We start from the raw sequence: 21618 nt of genomic DNA on the forward strand, positions 1-21618 counted from the left end.
TATGATTTTACTGAAGGCAAGGTGCTATATAGAGTTCGGAGAATAAACAAGAGCTTAAGGGACAACCATAGAGACGAAAAACTATCAGCTAATAAAAGTATTATCGATATTTTTAACGGAGGCTTAGTTGAGCTTCGCACAACCTGCGATACAAAAATGAATGATTATGATTAAAATCAAAAATGAAAAAAAAAATCCTCCAAAAACGGTGTTTGTCAGTAAAATTTCAAGCAATCGCAACAAAAGCCCGGATCAAAATTACCAGCAACATTTAATGCTGTACATGGAGCTTTCAGAATGCTAGAAAGAAGCTGAATTTTCATCAAAAAGTCGTTTCTGCGGAACAGCCGACACAAATAAGCAGACAAACAACAATCTAAACTTTTCAATTGACAAAAAACAGGTCTCTACAGGAACAGAACTGCCGCGCTTTGTCGTCTTGAGCATCAGGATTACAGCAACTTGGAATAAAGCCGAGCCTTCAAAAAAATCGGTCTGAAAAATTCGACCAAAAGACAGCGTGAATATGCGCCGTCTCTGAACAAGCGTCAGAAATGGCACACTCGCTGATCAGGAAATCACATCCGGAAATCGTATTTGGATTGTCGAGGAAAGTAGCCCGCGTGGATATTATCCCCAAGCACATATCATTAGCCTTAACAAAGACGCAATCACTCCGCACTCCACAAACACAGGGAACCTAGCGGCTAACGCAATTGCGCATCGGTTCGAATTAACTACAGAAAATGTCCTTCGTCGCAGGTTCGAGGCCATCTCGGCTAGAATAATTTTAATATTTCTAAATTTTATTTACATAATAAGAAGGCTCGTTCAATTTTAACATGTTATGAGTGACACTTTTTTGATAAAAAAACACCGATTTGAAAAAACTGGATCAATAGGTAAACTTTGTTATTCAGCTGAGAAATCTCACATAAGATACATTTTCAAAACTAGAAGTCGATCACGCTTTCCGTGAACTTTATATTTTTGCTGTTCGATGAAATGAAATGAACTGGAAAAAAATCAGAACCGCGAAAACCGCGAAAGTCGAACCGCGAAATGAAGTGAACTTAAAAAAATCAGAACCGCGAAAGTTGAACCGCGAAAAAATTCAGAACCCCGAAAGTCGAACCGCGAAAAACCAAAAATTAGTGTGAAAAAGTATTAAGACTTTTTCCTTAGAAAAAACAACAAAAATCCCCAAGACCTACTCTGTTAGAGTATTCACTACGTTCATGACTCTTTATAACCGTAAATCTTTATCGAAAACACCAATAATTAGTTCTCGCACCAGTGGCTATTGCGTGGTCATTTTTGAATACGAACTCCCACTCGCCAACCGCAGTCTCCTCCCAGTGATGGACAGACATGAACTGCCAGTTGTCGAAGCCAGTCTTGCCAGTGTCCTTGTTCCTTGGGAAAAGTAGCTGAGACACCGTGCCTGCAGGAGACTTCAGCTGGATGGACAGCTTCCCTCTCATCGTTGGTATTTTGAGCGTTATGATCACGACTACGTGCTCCAAGTAGAGCACCTGTTCGTTGCAGCCAGTGCTTTGGATTCGAATTGACTGACTGGAATGAGGCTGGATTTTACTGCAAATAAACTTGTTTATGTACAATTTAGAGGAAATTTTAAAAGAGTAAATAACAAATTTCCAAATACATTTGCGGCCATCAATTTTGCCCGAAAAATCAAATCTAAATGAAATTTTGAACGACAACAAAAGCCGAGTTAGGCTTCGAGCTGCGACGAATTTCAAAACTGGCGTTTACTTCTATCTATTTTTACAACCTACTATACTAACATTGGATTGGCACCGGGCATGCTGTTCACGCACTCCCTCTGAGGAGGAACAGTGCTCCATTGTTTGGCTAGTCTGACCATGGCTCCAGCATCCATCAATCCATACCCATAGCTGTGACTCCCCAGTCTGCCGGCCCCGTTCCTCGTCCAGGCATCCCCTGATCCCTTGGGTTGCATTTTGGCGAGGGGTCTGGCAGTTCTTAATACGATATGTTGCATGTCCCGCCAAGTCAGGTTGGCACTGAAAATGAAACAAATTGTACATCGGCCACACAGTTGGAGCAGAAAAAACCGACTGACTATTGCTTTTACAACTTGAAGGTTTCATCGAAAAATGAATGCTCTTAAGGCTCCATCATGTTCATGCATCCAGGCGCGGATCTAGGATTTTTTCGAGGGTGCAGAAGATTATAAAAAAATTTCGATATATATATTTTTGAAAAATTGACCAAAAAAATCGCGTTTTTCAGCGCGCGCTCCCCCTCACAATTAGTATATACTGGCGCCTTTAGACAAATTTTAAGGTCAATCAGCCAAAAAAGGATATCTCAAAATCGTACAAAGGGGGACCTTTAGGGTCAGCAGGCGATCGAAGTCCTTAGGGTGAGGAGGCGTTTGCCCCCCCCCCCCCCCCCAAATCCGCTACTGCATGAAACTACAAAGTCCACAAAAATTGATTAAAAACGATCAGGTAAAATGAGCCTGAAAGAATTAACTGAATGAGTTTTCCCTACAAAAAAGAAAACACAGAACCTGAATATGAGAAAACTAGCACATGAAAAATACAAATGATTGGCCTTGCTTCTATCCAATCCAAGAGCAGATTTTTGCATCATAAAAAGACAATAGAAACCCAAGTCCAGAAAAAGTCATTTTGAACGTACTTGGCTTCTAAAGCGAGAGCACAAATCCCAGCCGCCAGGGGGGCGCTTGCCGATGTTCCCGTGCGTTTATCTGTGCACTTATTCTTTAAGTCTGTTGTCACTATGCTCCTATCTCCCACACTGCCACTGCTGTACGTGCTGGCTAATGTCGACGAACACCTGCATGAGGACAAACAAGAAACTTAACAATAAATTAAAATTTGGGTCTAAAATTAGGGCTTCACCAAACTGACCCCGTGATGTAATAAGGAGAATATTCCAGCAAAACAAAAAACGATAAATCAATTTTTCTTGTAATTTCACCAGTTTCATACCCAATCAGCTTTTTTTACGATTTCGTTTTTCAGTTCATTTAAGTTTTGGTAGGTCATGATTTTCCAGCTGCGGAATCATGGGGCGCGGTTGATTTAAACTCAGGCAAGATGTTGGTACGGTTGATTTTTCAGGGGATTAGAAAGGCCGTCACATTGTTTTGATATCCACCCTTCGAGAAAATTCTAAATCCGACAATTCATTTGCACTTGCATCCAAGAAAAGCATTCGAAAAAATCCATCAAAAACTCATTAGTTGAGCAGACAGCAAAATTTTCAAGACTTCGTTTGAAATTTTTGTAATGCTGGACAATTCTAGATTTGCGACTCGCTTTAATAAACAGTTTTTTTCTCTCTCGCTTTCTCTCTCTAACCTTTCGCTGTACCACGGAAACAGTTCATGCTCTGTTGTGCTGGCGATTGAGAGAGTGTAGATGGAAGTAGTGTAGCCATCACAGTTGCAGTCATCCTGATGTCTGCCTCCGTTTCCAGCTGCCCACACGAAGATAGAGCCCTTACCTCCTCGACCCTAAGCACAATGCAAAAATTAAAACTTCATTAAAATTTTGACATAATCATTATAAAAAAGTATCTTAATGAATCGCTAATGAAAAGTGTATCCCATCCGAACACAAGCAGGTGTAGTCAATTATTGTTAATTATTCTCGAAAAGTCGAACACTATCTTTTTCAAACAGCATTTTTTAAGTTTCATGAAATAGTAAGCCGGAATATTAAGTTAGAGGTTTGACAACAGCACTATTTGCTCTGATGAATTCGGTCTGGTGGTTTCAATATTTTACCAAAAAATATACACTTAAGAGACGTTAACTTAAGAAGTAGATAAAAGATACTGAGTTGTTTCGAAAAAACTTCCAATTTCGAATGACCGAAACTTCAATTTCGAAATTCCCATTAGAAAGAAAAAAAATGTGACCTTAAAGCTATGGGAATTTCAAGAACAATTTATTTATTTTTGATAAAAAATAACCCAATTTGAGAAAGTGGATGAATAGGTAAATTTTTTATTTCGCTCGGAAAGCTGAACCGCTAAAAATCAAAAGTGAGCGTGAACAAATTTTAAAAGACTTTCTTGAAAAAAAAATACCAAGACCTATAAGAGAGTATTCACTAAGTTCCTTGACTCTTGATAAGTTGGACTAACCTTTTGCACCCCGTCTGAAAAGGCCTTCAGTGCCAATGACTTGGGTCCATCTACAGTTTTTCCGTCATCGTCTGGACCCAGGAAGAACTGTAGATATGAACGTACTCTGGTTTGTGTGAGAGTGATCTGGCTTCAACTGAGTCGGTGATTGTCCCGTCTAACATGCGGATTCCGCCAACCTTCGAATTGTATGCAACACCCACAACGCATTTTTCGTTACCAATTGCAGCAGCAACTTCTCCTGCGCTTCTTGTACCGTGTCTGAACACAAAGGCCATGTTCGCAAAATTAAAAAAATTATGCAGGAATTCTATAAAGGAAACTAGAAATATTCGAAATGTCAACTGAATTTACAATTTTAGGAATTTACAATTTTACTGCTTACTTGTTGATATTCGAGTGATCGTATCTTGGCGTGGCATCCTTGTCGTTATCGTTAATGTCATAACTTGCTTCTGGGTCCTAAACAAAAAAAAAGTTATCCATTTTGCCATTTTAGAGATATGTTCATAATAAACTTCAAAATTTCATTGAGAATGCACCAAATTTTACGACAACTCCACTACAACTGTGTCAAATTCAAAATGATGCAACTAACGAAGTTCTTGGCCAAGTCCACGTGTTTTCCCTCTACTCCGTCATCAATGATGGTGACGATAACGCCTTTGCCACTGTATCCCATCAGCCATGCCTCTATTACATTCATGTCCTCTTTATCTCGTCCCTTGTCAGTGATGGAACGGTGCTGGAATCAATTTGAAAAAGTTTTGTTGGTTTGGAACTTACTTCTTCATCCAGAAAGACAAAACACAAAAATCTTCGGAAAAGAAATTTCGACACTGAGGCGAAAATCAGCTTCGCATCACTTGCGAAACAACATGTATACGATTTGATTAGCGAGAAGAAGCTCAATTACATTCAAAGAGGAGTATTTTTTAAAATTCTGTTTAAATTTATATAAGTTTTTCAAAGAAAATTCCAAGTGGGGTTGCTTTTGAGCATTCGAAAATTAGGGGTCAAACTCTTATCGATCACATAAAAATATCGAAAATTAGTAGGAAACCAAAATAATAGGTAAACAAGCCGACAGAACTTAAGCCAACATCCAATAAATTGAAAACGCACCAAACATTTTTGGCAAAATATTATTAGAAAAAAAACATGTACTGCCCAAATAGTATCCACAAGTGCCATGATTTTACTGAATGCAATGTGCTTTATAGAATTCGGAAAAAAACCAAGAGCTTAATGGACAACCATTAAGACGAAAAACCATCAGCTAAGAAAAGTATTATCGATATTTTACACGGAGGCTAAGCTGAGCTTCGAACCTGCGATACAAAAATGAATGACTATGATTAAAATCAAAAATGAAAAAAAAAATCCTTCAAAAACGGTGTTTGTCAGTAAAATTTTAAGCAATCGCAACAAAAGCCCGGATCAAAATTACCAGCAAAATTAAATACTGTACATGGAGCTTTCAGAATGCTAAAAACAAGCTGAATTTTCATTCAAAAAGTCGTTTCTGCGGAACAGCCGACATAAACAAGCAGACAAACAACAATTTAAACTTTTCAATTGACAAAAAACACAACTCTACAGGAACCGAACTGCCGCGCTTTGGCGTCTCAAGCATCGGGGTTACAGCAACTTGGAATAAAGCCGAGCCTTCAAAAAAATCGGTCAAGAAGAATTAAGTCAATAAAATCAAATACACGGTCAATAGTCCGAAAAAGCACAAAAGCTCCAGTTTGCAGAAGAGACGGGTCCCAGCCGGCTTCGAACCACAAGCTTTTGCAGTTTCAAGCAGTTATGTTTGAAATTGCAAATCCGCTACTGCATGAAACTATTTTTACAGGCAATTTTTTTAAAAGTCCATAAAAATTGATTAATAGGTTCATGTAAATTGAGCCTGAAAGAATTTACCAAATGAGTTTTTCCTACAAAATGAGTTTTCCCTACTTTCAGAATGCTAGAAAGAAGCTGAATTTTCATTAAAAAGTCGTTTCTGCGGAACAGCCAACACAAATAAGCTGACAAACAACAATCTAAACTTTTCAATTGACAAAAAACAGGTCTCTACAGGAACAGAACTGCCGCGCTTTGTCGTCTCGAGCACCGGGGTTACAGTAACTTGAAACGATCAGGTAAAATGAGCCTGAAAGAATTAACTGAATGAGTTTTCCCTACAAAAAAGAAAACACAGAACCTGAATATGAGAAAACTAGCACATGAAAAATACAAATGATTGGCCTTGCTTCTATCCAATCCAAGAGCAGATTTTTGCATCATAAAAAGATAATAGAAACCCAATCCAGAAAAAGTCATTTTGAACGTACTTGGCTTCTAAAGCGAGAGCACAAATCCCAGCCGCCAGGGGGGCGCTTGCCGATGTTCCCGTGTGTTTATCTGTGCACTTATTCTTTAAGTCTGTTGTCACTATGCTCCTATCTCCCACACTGCCACTGCTGTACGTGCTGGCTAATGTCGACGAACACCTGCATGAGGACAAACAAGAAATTAAAACAATAAATTAAAATTTGGGTCTAAAATTAGGGCTTCACCAAACTGACCCCGTGATGTAATAAGGAGAATATTCCAGCAAAACAAAAAACGATAAATCAATTTTTCTTGTAATTTCACCAGTTTCATACCCAATCAGCTTTTTTACGATTTCGTTTTTCAGTTCAATTAAGTTTTAGTAGGTCATGATTTTCCAGCTGCGGAATCATGGGGCGCAGTTGATTTAAACGCAGGCAAGATGTTGGTACGGTTGATTTTTCAGGGGATTAGAAAGGCCGTCACATTTTTTTGATATCCACCCTTCGAGAAAATTCTAAATCCGACAATTCATTTGCACTTGCATCCAAGAAAAGCATTCGAAAAAATCCATCAAAAACTCATTAGTTGAGCAGACAGCAAAGTTTTCAAGACTTCGTTTGAAATTTTTGTAATGCTGGACAATTCTAGATTTGCGACTCGCTTTAATAAACAGTTTTTTTCTCTCTCGCTTTCTCTCTCTCTCTAACCTTTCGCTGTACCACGGAAACAGTTCATGCTCTGTTGTGCTGGCGATTGAGAGAGTGTAGATGGAAGTAGTGTAGCCATCACAGTTGCAGTCATCCTGATGTCTGCCTCCGTTTCCAGCTGCCCACACGAAGATAGAGCCCTTACCTCCTCGACCCTAAGCACAATGCAAAAATTAAAACTTCATTAAAATTTTGACATAATCATTATAAAAAAGTATCTTAATGAATCGCTAATGAAAAGTGTATCCCATCCGAACACAAGCAGCTGTAGTCAATTATTGTTAATTATTCTCGAAAAGTCGAACACTATCTTTTTCAAACAGCATTTTTTTAGTTTCATGAAATAGTAAGCCGGAATATTAAGTTAGAGGTTTGACAACAGCACTATTTGCTCTGATGAGTTCGGTCTGGTGGTTTCAATATTTTACCGAAAAATATACACTTAAGAGACGTTAACTTAAGAAGTAGATAAAAGATACTGAGTTGTGTCGAAAAAACTTCCAATTTCGAATGACCGAATCTTCAATTTCGAAATTCCCATTAGAAAGAAAAAAAATGTGACCTTAAAGCTATGGCAATTTCAAGAACAATTTATTTATTTTTGATAAAAAATAACCCAATTTGAGAAAGTGGATGAATAGGTAAATTTTTTATTTCGCTCGGAAAGCTGAACCGCTAAAAATCAAAAGTGAGCGTGAACAAATTTTAAGACTTTCCTGAAAAAAAAATACCAAGACCTATAAGAGAGTATTCACTAAGTTCATTGACTCTTGATAAGTTGGAACTCACCTTTTGTACCCCGTCTGAAAAGGCCTTCAGTGCCAATGACTTGGGTCCATCCACAGTTTTTCCGTCATCGTCTGGACCCCAGGAAGAACTGTAGATATGAGCGTACTCTGGTTTGTGTGAGAGTGATCTGGCTTCAACTGAGTCGGTGATTGTCCCGTCTAACATGCGGATTCCGCCAACCTTCGAATTGTATGCAACACCCACAACGCATTTTTTGTTACCAATTGCAGCAGCAACTTCTCCTGCGCATCTTGTACCGTGTCTGAACACAAAGGCCATGTTCGCAAAATAAAAAAAATTATGCAAGAATTCTATAAAGGAAACTAGAAATATTCGAAATGTCAACTTAATTTACAATTTTAGGAATTGAAAATTCTATAATTTACAATTTTTGGAATTAAAAATTCTATATATCACCAGATCAACTGCTTACTTGTTGATATTCGAGTGATCGTATCTTGGCGTGGCATCCTTGTCGTTATCGTTGATGTCATAACTTGCTTCTGGGTCCTAAACAAAAAAAAGTTATCCATTTTGCCATTTTAGAGATATGTTCATAATAAACTTCAAAATTTCATTGAGAATGCACCAAATTTTCCGACAACTCCACTACAACTGTGTCAAATTCAAAATGATGCAACTAACGAAAATCTTGGCCAAGTCCACGTGTTTTCCCTCTACTCCGTCATCAATGATGGTGACGATAACGCCTTTTCCACTGTATCCCATCAGCCATGCCTCTATTACATTCATGTCCTCTTTATCTCGTCCCTTGTCAGTGATGGAACGGTGCTGGAATCAATTTTAAAAAGTTTTGTTGGTTTGGAACTTACTTCTTCATCCAGAAAGACAAAACACAAAAATCTTCGGAAAAGAAATTTCGACACTGAGGCGAAAATCAGCTTCGCATCACTTGCGAAACAACATGTATACGATTTGATTAGCGAGAAGCTCAATTACATTCAAAGAGGAGTATTTTTTAAAATTCTGTTTAAATTTATATAAGTTTTTCAAAGAAAATTCCAAGTGGGGTTGCTTTTGAGCATTCGAAAATTAGGGGTCAAACTCTTATCGATCACATAAAAATATCGAAAATTAGTAGGAAACCAAAATAATAGGTAAACAAGCCGACCTAATAATAGCTTTTTTTAATAGTCCATAAAAATTGATTAATAGGTTCATGTAAATTGAGCCTGAAAGAATTTACCGAATGAGTTTTCCCTACAAAAGAGTTTTCCCTACTTTCAGAATGCTAAAAAGAAGCTGAGTTTTCATTAAAAAGTCGTTTCTGCGGAACAGCCAACACAAATAAGCTGACAAACAACAATCTAAACTTTTCAATTGACAAAAAACAGGTCTCTACAGGAACAGAACTGCCGCGCTTTGTCGTCTCGAGCATCGGGGTTACAGCAACTTAAAACAAAGCCGAGCCTTCAAAAAAATCGATCTACATGAATTTAGTCAACAAAATGAAATAAACGGGCAATAGTTCGAAAAAGCACAAAGCTCCAGCTTGCAAAAGAGACGGGTCCCAGCCGGCTTCGAACCGCAAGCTTTTGCCGTTTCAAGCAGTTATGTTACCTCTATGCGTGATGGTGATTTGAATTTATAATAACCAAGCGGAGACAAGGCCGAAAAAACCCGAGCAGGAACCCTTCATGACGGAAAGAAGCTCAAGTACATTCAAAGAGGATTATCTTAAAACACTGTTTAAATTTATTTAAGTTTTTTAAAGAAAATTTCAAATGTGGTTGCTTTTGAGCATCCGAAAATTAGGGATCAAACTCTTATCGATCACATAAAAAATATCAAAAATTAGTAGGAAACAGAATATTAGTTGAACAAGCCGACATAGTTAAAGCCAATATCAAATAAATTGACAACGCACCAAAAAAATTTGGCAAAATCATATTAGAAATATTTCATGTACTGTCCAAATAGTATCGACAAGTGCCATGATTTTACTGAATGCAATGTGCTATATAGAGTTCGGAGAAAAAACAAGAGCTTAAGGGACAACCATAGAGACGAAAAACTATCAGCTAATAAAAGTATTATCGATATTTTACACGGAGGCTTAGTTGCGCTTCGCACAACCTGCGATACAAAAATGAATGATTATGATTAAAATCAAAAATGAAAAAAAAATCCTTCAAAAACGGTGTTTGTCAGTAAAATTTCAAGCAATCGCAACAAAAGCCCGGATCAAAATTACCAGCAACATTTAATACTGTACATGGAGCTTTCAGAATGCTAGAAAGAAGCTGAATTTTCATCAAAAAGTCGTTTCTGCGGAACAGCCGACACAAATAAGCAGACAAACAACAATCTAAACTTTTCAATTGACAAAAAACAGGTCTCTACAGGAACAGAACTGCCGCGCTTTGTCGTCTCGAGCATCAGGATTACAGCAACTTGGAATAAAGCCGAGCCTTCAAAAAAATCGGTCTACGTGAATTAAGTCAACAAAATCAAACACACGGTCAATAGTCCGAAAAAGCACAGAAGCTCCAGTTTGCAAAAAAACGGGTCCCGGCCGGCTTCGAACCACAAGCTTTTGCAGTTTTAAGCAGTTATGTTACCTCTATAGCTGATAATGATTTGAAGTTATAACCAAACTTTTGCAGTTTCAAGCAGTTATGTTACCTCTATGCCTGATGGTGATTTGAATTTATAATAACCAAGCGGAGACAAAGCCGAAAAAACCCGAGCAGAATCCCTTCATGCCGAAAAGAAGCTCAAGTACATTCAAAGAGGAGTTTTTTTTTTTAAATTCGGTTGAAATTTATATGAGTTTTTTTAAGAAAATTCCAAGTGGGGTTGCTTTTGAGCATTCCAAAATAAGGGGTCAAACTCTTATCGATCACATAAATAATTTCAAAAATAAGTAGGAAACAAAAGATAAGGTAAACAAGCCGACAGAATTAAAGCCAATATCAAATAAGTTGAAAACGCAAAAATTTTTGGCAAAATCTTATGGGAAAATACATGTACTGCCCAAATACTATCTACAAGTGCCATGATTTTACTGAATGCAATGTACTTTATAGAATTCGGAAAAAAACCAAGAGCTTAATGGACAACCATAGAGACGAAAAACTTTCAGCTAAGAAAAGTATTGTCAATATTTTACACGGAGGCTAAGCTGAGAATCGTAAAAAACCTGCGATACAAAACAGAATGACTATGATTACAATCAAAAATGAAAAAAAGAAATCCTACAAAAACTGTGTTTGTCAGTAAAATTACCCGGATCAAAATTACCAGCACCAGCACATGGAGCTTTCAGAATGCTAGAAAGAAGCTGAATTTTAATCAAAAAGTCGTTTCTGCGGAACAGCCGACACAAATAAGCAGACAAACAACTTTTCAATTGTTAAAAAAAGGGTCTCTACAGGAACCGAACTTACGCGCTTTGTCGACTCAAGCATCGGGGTTACAGCAACTTGGTATAAAGCCGAGCCATAAAAAAAACAGTCTACGTGAATTAAGTCTACAAAATTAAACACAGGGCAATAGTCCGAAAAGCACAAAAGCTCCAGTTAGCAAAAGAAACGGGTCCCGGCCGGCTTCGATCCACACGCTTTTGCAGTTACAAGCAAAAGAAACGGGTCCCGGCCGGCTTCGATCCACACGCTTTTGCAGTTACAAGCAAAAGAAACGGGTCCCGGCCGGCTTCGAACCACAAGCTTTTACAGAAACTGACATCTCATGTTTCGATTGATTATGTACTTTTGACTCTTCCCATCTGACGCGGGTCAAAGCTATAAATTTTTAATTCAGATATTTTAGCGTAATTGTGCTAGAAACCACCATAGTTACAGCGCACATACTTGAATAGGTTAAAGGAATGCCAGATCGTGATTATATTTATATCATACTTCTGTTGGCCCAACAACAACGCATTAGCTCAATTGACATGTAATTGCGATGCTTACCAGATACCATTGAGAACCCCACAAAGGGTCATTTGGAACCGAGAAAGTTTCCATCTTGCGCTTCACAGCTAATGCATTATTGCTTTCTTGCCTCTCTGTTTTGTTTGTGCTGATATGCAACGATGCACTCTCATGCTGATGTGCAAGTCTAGCATCGGCAACTATTGTGGCCGAGGAAGTCAAGTGGAGATCTTCGTCGTTGTTGTCTCGTTTCTGCCGACTCAGAGAATACTGCTGTTCAAACCATAGCACCTAAAGATACCCAACTCATTCTGCTGCCTGAATCAGTGACCTAGCACCTAAAGATACCCAACTCATTCTGCTGGTTGAGTCAAACGCAGACGACGACTGACGCACATTATTTTAATTAAACGCTTACGAACATTATATTTAAATTTAGATTCTTTTTGCTCGACGAATCTGACGGATGTTAATAAACCAAAAAATGCTCGTCCAAAGGTAGAAAACTCTATTTGCACGCATTTCATTCCCTAAAGTCTATAACGGAACTTAAAAAGCGCTATAATAAATTGTTTCCAAATTACAAATGAAGAATTCTTTTACAAAAACGTCTCTTGAGAGAGCGCCATAAAACTAAACTAAGCATGTTTTCAGGGTCTCAGAGCGAGAACCAAAAACGGTTTTTTAGATACCTTGTAGTTAGGGGGAAAAAAACTTGGGATGAGAGCTCAACTCGCCCACAAAAGATGGCAGCGGGAAAACCTTACCGTTTGGTAGAAATGGAAGTTGAGGGTTCACCAGAATAAAAAACTTCTTAACTGATGTTGTCGCAAAACAATAGAGGCGGCAAAATCAGATTTATTATAGTTAAACTAAAAAAAAGCTTATTTATCAGGTCACTATTAGCTTGAAAATAGTTATCTAAAAACTAATGATTGACGTTGTTTAGTTCCTGGTAATTGAAAGTTTTTATAATTTCTGTAAACTTAGGGAACAAAAGAAGCAAGCTGCCGAGGAGTTCTAGCAGCAATCGAGTGCTTTAATGCAAGCTTTGAGTGTATTGCGACAACTCTCGCTATATTTCTTTTAGTTGAAACTTTTTGTTGCATTTCTTTAATAATCATTTTTTGTAAAAATTTGGATTGGCATTCACTCCGTATTCTTTTGCAGAAAACTTTTAGCAGTTCATAAGTATGTATTTCTTTAATTGAAAAAAAATTTATATTGTTGTTTTGTGTTTGCTTGATTCAAATTATGAAACGCATTATGAGATGTAATTGATTTTATCGGACAATTCACAGCCTTTCTAGGTGTTCAAATTGTGTTTTATTAGTTGATGCGTACTCCATACGAGGACTCCATTTTCTACGAGGACTCCATATTGTAAAGGTTTTATTTATAGGCCAAAAGAAGCTGTTTTTGTTCAAAATCTTTCTCAGTCTATAAAAAGCCCACAGTACTGTCTTTTTCTGAAGAAGTTATGTAGTTTTCGAACTTTAATTTTTCATGAATAACTATTCCAAGATATTTGAAGCTTTTGAGTTTTTTCATTTTTACGCCATTTAATGTATCTGTAGAGAGTTTAACAGCTGAATTTTTCACCATAAAGCATAGTTTTGTTTCTGTGTTGAGTGTTAGTTTATTGCTTGCTAACCCAAAATTAGTTTCGTCTAAGACTTCTTGGTGATCTGCTTAGACTATTCAATGAAGAGGTTGTTTATACAACTGTATCATCCGCATAGAGTAACATGTTACTAATGTTTTGAGAACTGTTGCTTTTTTCAATATCATTTATATAAAAGATGAATAGACGTGGGCCTCATAATGATCCCTATGGGACACCAAAATTAATTCCTTATTGACATCGAGTGGCGATCATGCAAAAACGTTAATAAACTGTCAGTATCTGGTTCCTGGAATAATAGTGAACTTCGTTCATACCTTCGAGTTAGAGTGTAGAGCGGAGTGCAGATCGGGGACTGAAGAGTCACTCAGATCTCTTCGATGTCTGTGGGGCACTTGCAACAAGTAGTGATCATCCAGCACCTGCAACAGATTAACATACAAAAAACAACAAACACTCACAAAATATTCATGTCAAGAGTGATTATAATCAAAACAAAAAAGTGCGAAAACGAAAAAAAAACTTTTCAATAAAACTATCTTTCCAATTTCACCAATTTCACTGTTCAATTACAGTTTTGAATTTGAATGAATCTTAAGATTCGAATTTACAAAGTTGAATTAATTTCAATTTCTAGAGCCGTATCTGAATAAAGATCTAGCTGATTTGAAAACAGATTTCTCGGAAGCAACCTATAGATGAATTGATTCTAATATATGAAATTACAAAATTTGCTCGAGCACAACGTATTCTCTCAAATACCTTTTCCGCCATTCAATCTGTTAAAAGAAATTCATTGTTTCAAAATTCTATGCTCTCAAAATCTATCCTTTCATTAGTAGTCCACCATATATTAGTCATAGGAATGTGCTATCTTTCAAACTGAGTTTGAGAAACTAAATCCCATTTCGAGTTCTCGAAAAAATCACAAGAAATTCATGAGCAAAAAACAGCATTGAATGAAAATGCTTCTCAAGCACGCTGTTTAGTTCAAAGATCAAGAAAGAAAGAAATAAATTACCTTCGAAATATAAATTAGGTCATGTTCACTAGCAATCTGGTGGGCCTCTTTTAGCCCTCCCTTGCACTGGACCACCACTTCGTCCGTATACTGAATCTGTTTCTCTTCAGATGAATACAGGACAGATGACTCATCGTCTTCAGCTTCAGACAGACCAGAAGAGCGACGAGAATTTGTGATACCAGGAAACACGCCGACAATCAACACGATTGACAGGCATGTTTTGATGCAATACTTAATCATTGATATTACATTATTGGTCTGGAATAAGACAAAAAAAGAGATTATCAATAACTACTCTGAGACCGATTTTTATATTGATGCCTAGTCAAAGTGATCAATAAAAGAAATTAAATCAAACAACAATATGCTCACACGGTCAGCCTCGTTGAATTAATATATTTTCAGGAAATTTAGTTTCCGTAGAAACATTTTTTCATCTTATTTGGTGATAACTGCTCAGTAAGCATTATCTATAAAACAATTTCCTTACATCCGATATAGAGCCCTGAGGTACTCAACTTGAACTTAATTTAACCTCTCCTCCGAAGCATCGTTCCCAGACAAGTATAAATTGAACTACTTCTTCGATGCCAATTATCTTTCTGATCAAAACTTAGCAGAGATTCAGGCAATCTTGAAAAAGTTTCGCATCATTTGAGATACAATAACGTCTACAAATGCTTTAGCCAAAATATGCAAAAATTATCTTTGAAACTGCATCATTCCATCATGGATGGAAACCGGTCGGGTCGACCGACGATTGACCAGCTGGGAGAACCGGCGGCAAGCCGGTCGGGTGGACAATTCCTAACCAGCCGGTCACCGGCGGACACTCGTTACTCGCTCGTGATGTGCTAAAACTTTTCGTCCTATTTTCTGAGCATGACTTAATTGCACTCGCTTACAATATCTACTTTAATAAGCACAAAATTCGGTTTTTAGAGCATCAAATAAAACGGCTACCGTTATGAACATTTTATGCTATAAAGCAATGAAAACAAAACAAAAAACAATCAGCTTCTGGCCAATATCGAACACTTAACCTTTGACCCGTTACATCCAAACAGACCGAATAAATTGTTAGCCCCCAAAAACTTTTATTCCGATGTGCTAACTCTTCCAAATCGCAAGCGTAAAAAATACAGCTGGTCGCACAACCAAAAATTACAAAAGTTTCGACCAAAGTAATTAAACGAAAAAGAAGCTGATAAAAATTTACGAGAAAAAGAATCTTTTATACAAAGTCTGACAAGTTTCCATGTTAAATTTCACGTCAGAACTCTTCAAAAATGAAATTTTTATGCAACGGTAAGAGAGCTGAATTGCATCAAAGAAAGATTAATTAAAAAAACGCCAGTAAAGGAAATAAAAAGTTTTTTTTTTTCAAAAATTCAACCAAAAACTTGCCGCCACATTCCTACAAAGACAAAAATGGAGTCGAAATTGCAGAAAAATTTCTGGAAAGGTATCAAGTTTTTTTTGAATTTTTTAGATATTAAAATAATACGTTAAACCATCGATTTGAACTGATAAATAAATTGCTCAAACCTAAAATAACTAAAAATAAAACTAGAAACACGCAATTTCAAAAAACTTTTATTTCCAACAATTTAATTGCGAACTTATTAGGCCAAGGTAAACATAATTGGTCTAATTAGGAACTAACATACGAACTAATTAGGCCAAGGCAAACATAATTGGTCTAATTAGGAACTAACATACGAACTAATTAGGCCAAGGCAAACATAATTGGTCTACATACTTAGTATAGTAAAACCAGTCATTACACCATAAAAATAATGCTCGTGCGAGGTGGAGGAAAAAGGAAGAAGAACCGAAAGTAAGCAGACAACAACATTACGAGGTCAAATTGTGCACTGGTTGGCGCGCAATTCAGTCAGTGTATGTCTCTGGAACCCAGAGACAAGTCTTTAAGCATGTTAAAATTTTGTCGGAACGATCAAAGAAAACGAAAAAACAAAGGAAGGTCAAAAAGAGCGTCTTTTGTAACGGAATCCGCTTATAATTCCAAAAAAAAAACAGTTTGGCCTGATAATGAAATAATGAGAAACGATAGACTGACACCGAAGAAAACCAAAGTCCAACCGGGACTCGAACTACTATATCTTCCACGGTGCGTGCTTCAGCTCTAGACCAAGAGATAAGGGGCTTGAAAGATCTTCCGGTCCCATCACAAAGTAATGAAGTTTTCTCAGATTTGTACGGAAAGTTGTTTACAGTAAAAATTGTATAGACAAAATCCTGTAGAAAAATATTCAAAACAGATGTCCAAAATATTTTGTCAAATGGATATATCTTAACTTCAGTGCGACAAAACACTGTTTTAGGGTAACAATATGAAGGTTCCAAACTTTCAAATTTGTAAGCACAGCCTCAATAACAGTTCTTTGTTGAACAATAGCATTCAAACACCACTTTTAATTTCATTAGCTACCATAATAGCCAAAGCATTTTACAAATTGTACTAGCAATAATTTACATAATTATATTTTTTATCAATTCACTCTGTGTCAACTGGTGGAAGCCCCTTTGGCTCGTTCATCTTTCATATACTTATCGTACTTCTGTTTCTGCTGTTCGTACTGTTTAATCAGCTTTTTCTTCTGGCTCTCCTTGACCTCAGACCCATCTCCCAAGTGAGTCGGAATTCCCTTGTCGTCAAACGCCGAGTACTTGTCGGTGTCGCCTTTGAACATATCTTTCGGGTCTACTTTGTACTGTGCATTCTGTTCCTGTTGACGCTTCTTCAAATTCTCTTTTTCTTGTAGCTTTCGTTCCTTCAGTTCTTCCATTTGCCTCCTTTCACGTTCGATTGCTTCCTTGCCAACGTATTTGATCACAGACTTTTGACCTTTAACACAAATATTACACAGAGGTTTGAAACACAGAAGGTTCTTAATAATACACTATGCTGGAGCTAGTGTAAAAACAAAGCAAGTAAGAAAAGCAACTATGACATTTAAAAGTTGTTAACCGGAAAAAGTCTAGTTCCCGATAGCAAGACACTTGCTCTCGCAAAAGTAATAAGTTAAATCAAATTGGCATTACTTCGTGTCCATATTTCCAGCACAAATTAATTCACGTAAAATATATTAAAAATTTGAAACAATCAAACAATCACGTTTATCCAACCAAGAACATTTTTTGAAACATCTAATTTAAAAAAAACTCGCCAGCTATCCTCTTTTCAAAAATGTGTTAAAATGTCTTCTTGGTGTTATTACTTGAATGTAAAATACTGAACAACAATTAACTTTTATTCGCGGAAGTATCATGGCGTCACAGTACAGTGACTGAAATTGCACTTCGAACTAAAATGAAAAGGCTTCGATAAGAAACTTCATTCCAACCAACGCGACGTTTTTTTTATGGTAGTTGATCTTTGCGAGGAAAAAAGCCTGAAACTAAGTTCCTCGCCGCCTTCAGTGATCGGAACGAAATAATAAACCAACTACATATTAAATTCAGAGGCTTCAATGCCTCCACGATGATTCGAAACTTAAAAAGCAACCTTGCTTGTCTTCCAGCCTCACGCCCTGGTCAGGTAGAACTTCATCTCGCAACAAGTCACATGACTTCAGCAGAGTGAACGCACACTGCCTTGCTTCTTCTCTGAAGTCGGCGAACATGTCCAAAAATGGCAGCAACAACTTCTCCCCATCTCCCGCTTCACCAGGGCCCCCCGAAAACCCAATTGGCGACTTCTTATCAATCACGCCAAACACCGTCAACAGATGAGTTATGTAAGTAGCGACCGCTCTTAATAAGGCAAAATTTGGTTCCGCATTTCCCATAGACTGAATATACGAATTGATAGAGGAGACTAAATTCTTCATGGTCAACATTACTCTCGGCGTGTTGAACGAATCGCACAAATGAGCATGAATCTCGCTTTTAGCTTGCACGAGCTCTTTGAAAAGCGACTTTTCATCTTCAGTGACTTTTCTAAGCTTATTGGCTTCGGGGTCAGACCGCAATTTGTCTTTGACCACTAAGAAGAACTCGGATAAATACTTTTCAAAGCTAAGCGCCTCCTTCATAGTCTCATAGCTGTAATCCAAAGTCGATGACCATTCGTGTAACAAAAACAGAATTCTGATTTGAGTAGAAGAGTAAGTTTCCAGAGCAGATTTAATTGACGTGAAATTCTTCAAAGACTTCGACATTTTGCGCCCCTCGATATTAAGATGTCCAGAGTGCAAGAAATATCGGATCCAATCGTTGTTTCCAAAATACGCCTCGGCTTGTGCGATTTCGTTGTCGTGATGCGGGAACTTCAAGTCTACACCTCCGCCGTGTATATCTATACTCTGCCCTAGTACATCACTAGCCATTACACTACATTCTATATGCCAACCAGGTCTTCCTTGGCCCCAAGGTGAGTCCCAAAACGGTTCCCCTGATTTAGATTTCTTCCAAAGAGCGAAATCCCTTGGTGACCGTTTCTCTTGCGATTGGTTTTCCGCAACACTCAAACCACCTTCCCCTTCGCGCAGCTTCGCCTCGTCTCCAAGCGCCTCGGGAACTAGTTTGGCGTAATAATGGCCAGATGTTGATGTAAATTTATCCACGTCGAAATAAACACTATTATTTGACTCATATGCCACTCCTTTTTCAATCAATTTTTCAACAAATGTTACAATTTCAGGCACGTATTCGGTCACACGGGTCAAAATATCAGGTGATTCGATTCCAAGGTTTTTCATGTCATCAAAATAATCTCGCTCGTAAAATCTGGGAAGCTCCTCGAAAACTGCTTTGTCATTAACTTCATGACCAAACTCATGGTCCAAAAGTTCCATCAAAGCATCTTTTGATTTTTCTATCAGAGTTTCGATTTCATCTTTTTCAAAGTTAACAGAATCGAGTTGTGTTTTGACGTTATTTAATGTGAAAAGTTTATCAGCATCTTTTTCTGCTGCCAACTTTGAGGTCAATTCTACTTTACACTTTTCTATGTCAGTTCTCACTTTGTCTATCGAATGTGAATAGTTTTTGTATTTATCCAGCAAGTACCTTTGTCTAGCTCTCTGTATTATTTTGTCATCAATATCAGTTATATTCATAACAGCAAGTACATCATATGAGAAATAGTCACGGAGAATACGTTTGATAATATCAAATGTTATGTACGCCCTCGCGTGGCCCATATGCGATGAGTCATAGACTGTGGGTCCACAGCAGTACCACGTGACACTTTTTCCATTCAGAGGCACGAATTTGTCCTTCTTCTTTGTGAAGCTGTTGTATACTTTAAGTTCAGGTGGTGATTTAAAGGGCTCAGGGCTCCACTCGAAAGTCGCCATTTTATCTGAAGATCAGGAAATATTTCAAATTGAAGAAGTTATCAATGTATATTTTATGAACAAAAAGCATAACATACAGCTATTTCCCAAATCAATACAAAAACTTTCAAGCTTAAGATAAACGAAAATGTGCTACACCTAGAATACTTGTATTGCTCTGACTTTGAGGCACTTAGCACAGTGGTAAGGCGTTCACTTTGAAATCGTCAGATCGTGTATTCGATCCCATGCCATGGCAATGATAGTGTTTGAGGACAAGCTCTCACTTGACCTCCAGCTTCAGGTCTGCCACAACCTGACCAAATATGGCTGCAATAGTGGTACCACGTAAAAGTTCTAGACGCAAAAAAACGGCCTTGAGTCGCAAAAAACAGCTTCGCTCAGCAAAAATAACACTGTCTGGAATGTGGGGAGATAATACAAATGGACTGACTACCCTCGACAGGACTGTTAAGGCCTACTGATAGCTCCTCTGCGATTCGCAGGAACTACAATTATTATTATTTATTACTTTCGAAAACAGTGATGGAATATTTGCGCTTTGGTTTTTTATTCACATCAATTTCGACTTTTTAATTTATCATTTTTCATGGAACTTATTATACCTTGAAATATTGATGCACTGGGCTTAAAATTAAGATATTTCACACGGTACCGTTTCACAAATAGCTGTGGGGTTGAAAACAAATGTCTATTAAAGCGTTGCCTGCCTGAAGGGTAAAACGTTAATCAAGAAAACATTCTTCAAGAAAACTTTCAATTTCTTTTTTGAGAAATTACTCGTATTTTTGTTGCAAACTATTGCAGATGCATCAAAAGTAATTTGGAATATTCTTGTTCAAACTTTAAACAATAATTATTATATATTTGCATGTGATTGACCGGAGAAAAATATTCTTTTTCTTTAACTGAAAAATATTCGTATATCCAAAATCGAATCTATGAATTCACCAGAATTTGACTTTTTTCAGCTAAGTAAGGGGTAGATGATAGTGTGACATCCCAGGACAGCCCCGATTTCTAGAGAAACATCTTTTTCGATGCAGCTAGGACGTCGGAATTCGTGCAAATTTTTTATGAGTAAATTCAGAATATATTTGGGCATCAAAAATTTGCACGTTATTTTATGCTTACGCGGAATCCACAGAAATTTTTAAGAGGAATGTCGTACAAACGCAATTTTTCATCAAAACATTCCAAAACTTCTAAAAACTATATGGGATCAGTTTAGTATTTCGGGAGGGCCTGGGACCTATACAAAACGTGTCTAATAATCTGAAGCCGAAAAAAAAATATTTTAATTTTAATTGAATCCAAACTTAAGAATCTCTGCAATTTTATTTCGAACCTACTCAGTACTATCCGAATACACAAACCTGCTGAAAAATGATAAGTTGTGTCGATGTAAGTGTTGATAAAATGAACCAATTATTATCGTTTATTAGTTGTTATATTATTATTATTAGTCGCTGAAATTTTGCGTGATGGTAAATGGGCACCACGCATGAATAGATTAAGAAGCTATTACGCTATTTTCAAGAACGAAATCGGTAAAAAGAGTGAAAAATTGCAAGAGTTAAAAATAGTCTGACAAAAAATCATTAAACGAACCGCAACATCTAGATAAGAATACCATAACTTATGACAACTGCGGTTTATAAGTCATAAAAGTTCGAAGTTAATGCAAAGAGAATAATTCAAGGTTCCTGAAAAATGCAAGAGTCATTTTGAAAAACCTTGAAAATTTTTTAAAAAACTT

General features: G+C 37.2%; 2 protein-coding genes across 2 annotated transcripts; both read right to left on the minus strand.

Annotated features, from left to right (window-relative positions):
- Positions 1-1262: 1262 nt before the first annotated feature.
- LOC134839736 (furin-like protease kpc-1) lies at positions 1263-3703 on the minus strand. The gene is made up of 5 exons (XM_063855359.1): positions 3683-3703; positions 3378-3532; positions 2692-2850; positions 1809-2048; positions 1263-1596 (listed from the first exon to the last, which is right to left on the minus strand). The coding sequence occupies exons 1-5, from the start codon at positions 3701-3703 to the stop codon at positions 1263-1265; spliced, it is 909 nt and encodes a 302-aa protein (XP_063711429.1).
- Positions 3704-16815: 13112 nt separating this feature from the next.
- Positions 16816-19860, minus strand: LOC134840322 (cysteine--tRNA ligase, cytoplasmic-like). The gene is made up of 2 exons (XM_063856083.1): positions 18065-19860; positions 16816-17404 (listed from the first exon to the last, which is right to left on the minus strand). Exons 1-2 carry the CDS (start codon positions 19857-19859, stop codon positions 17064-17066), a joined length of 2136 nt encoding a protein of 711 aa, XP_063712153.1. The 5' UTR covers position 19860; the 3' UTR covers positions 16816-17063.
- Between the last annotated feature and the right edge of the window lie 1758 nt (positions 19861-21618).

This window comes from Symsagittifera roscoffensis, chromosome 2 (genome assembly GCF_963678635.1).
Source record: "Symsagittifera roscoffensis chromosome 2, txSymRosc1.1, whole genome shotgun sequence".
In the NCBI taxonomy this organism is placed as follows: domain Eukaryota; kingdom Metazoa; phylum Xenacoelomorpha; order Acoela; family Convolutidae; genus Symsagittifera; species Symsagittifera roscoffensis.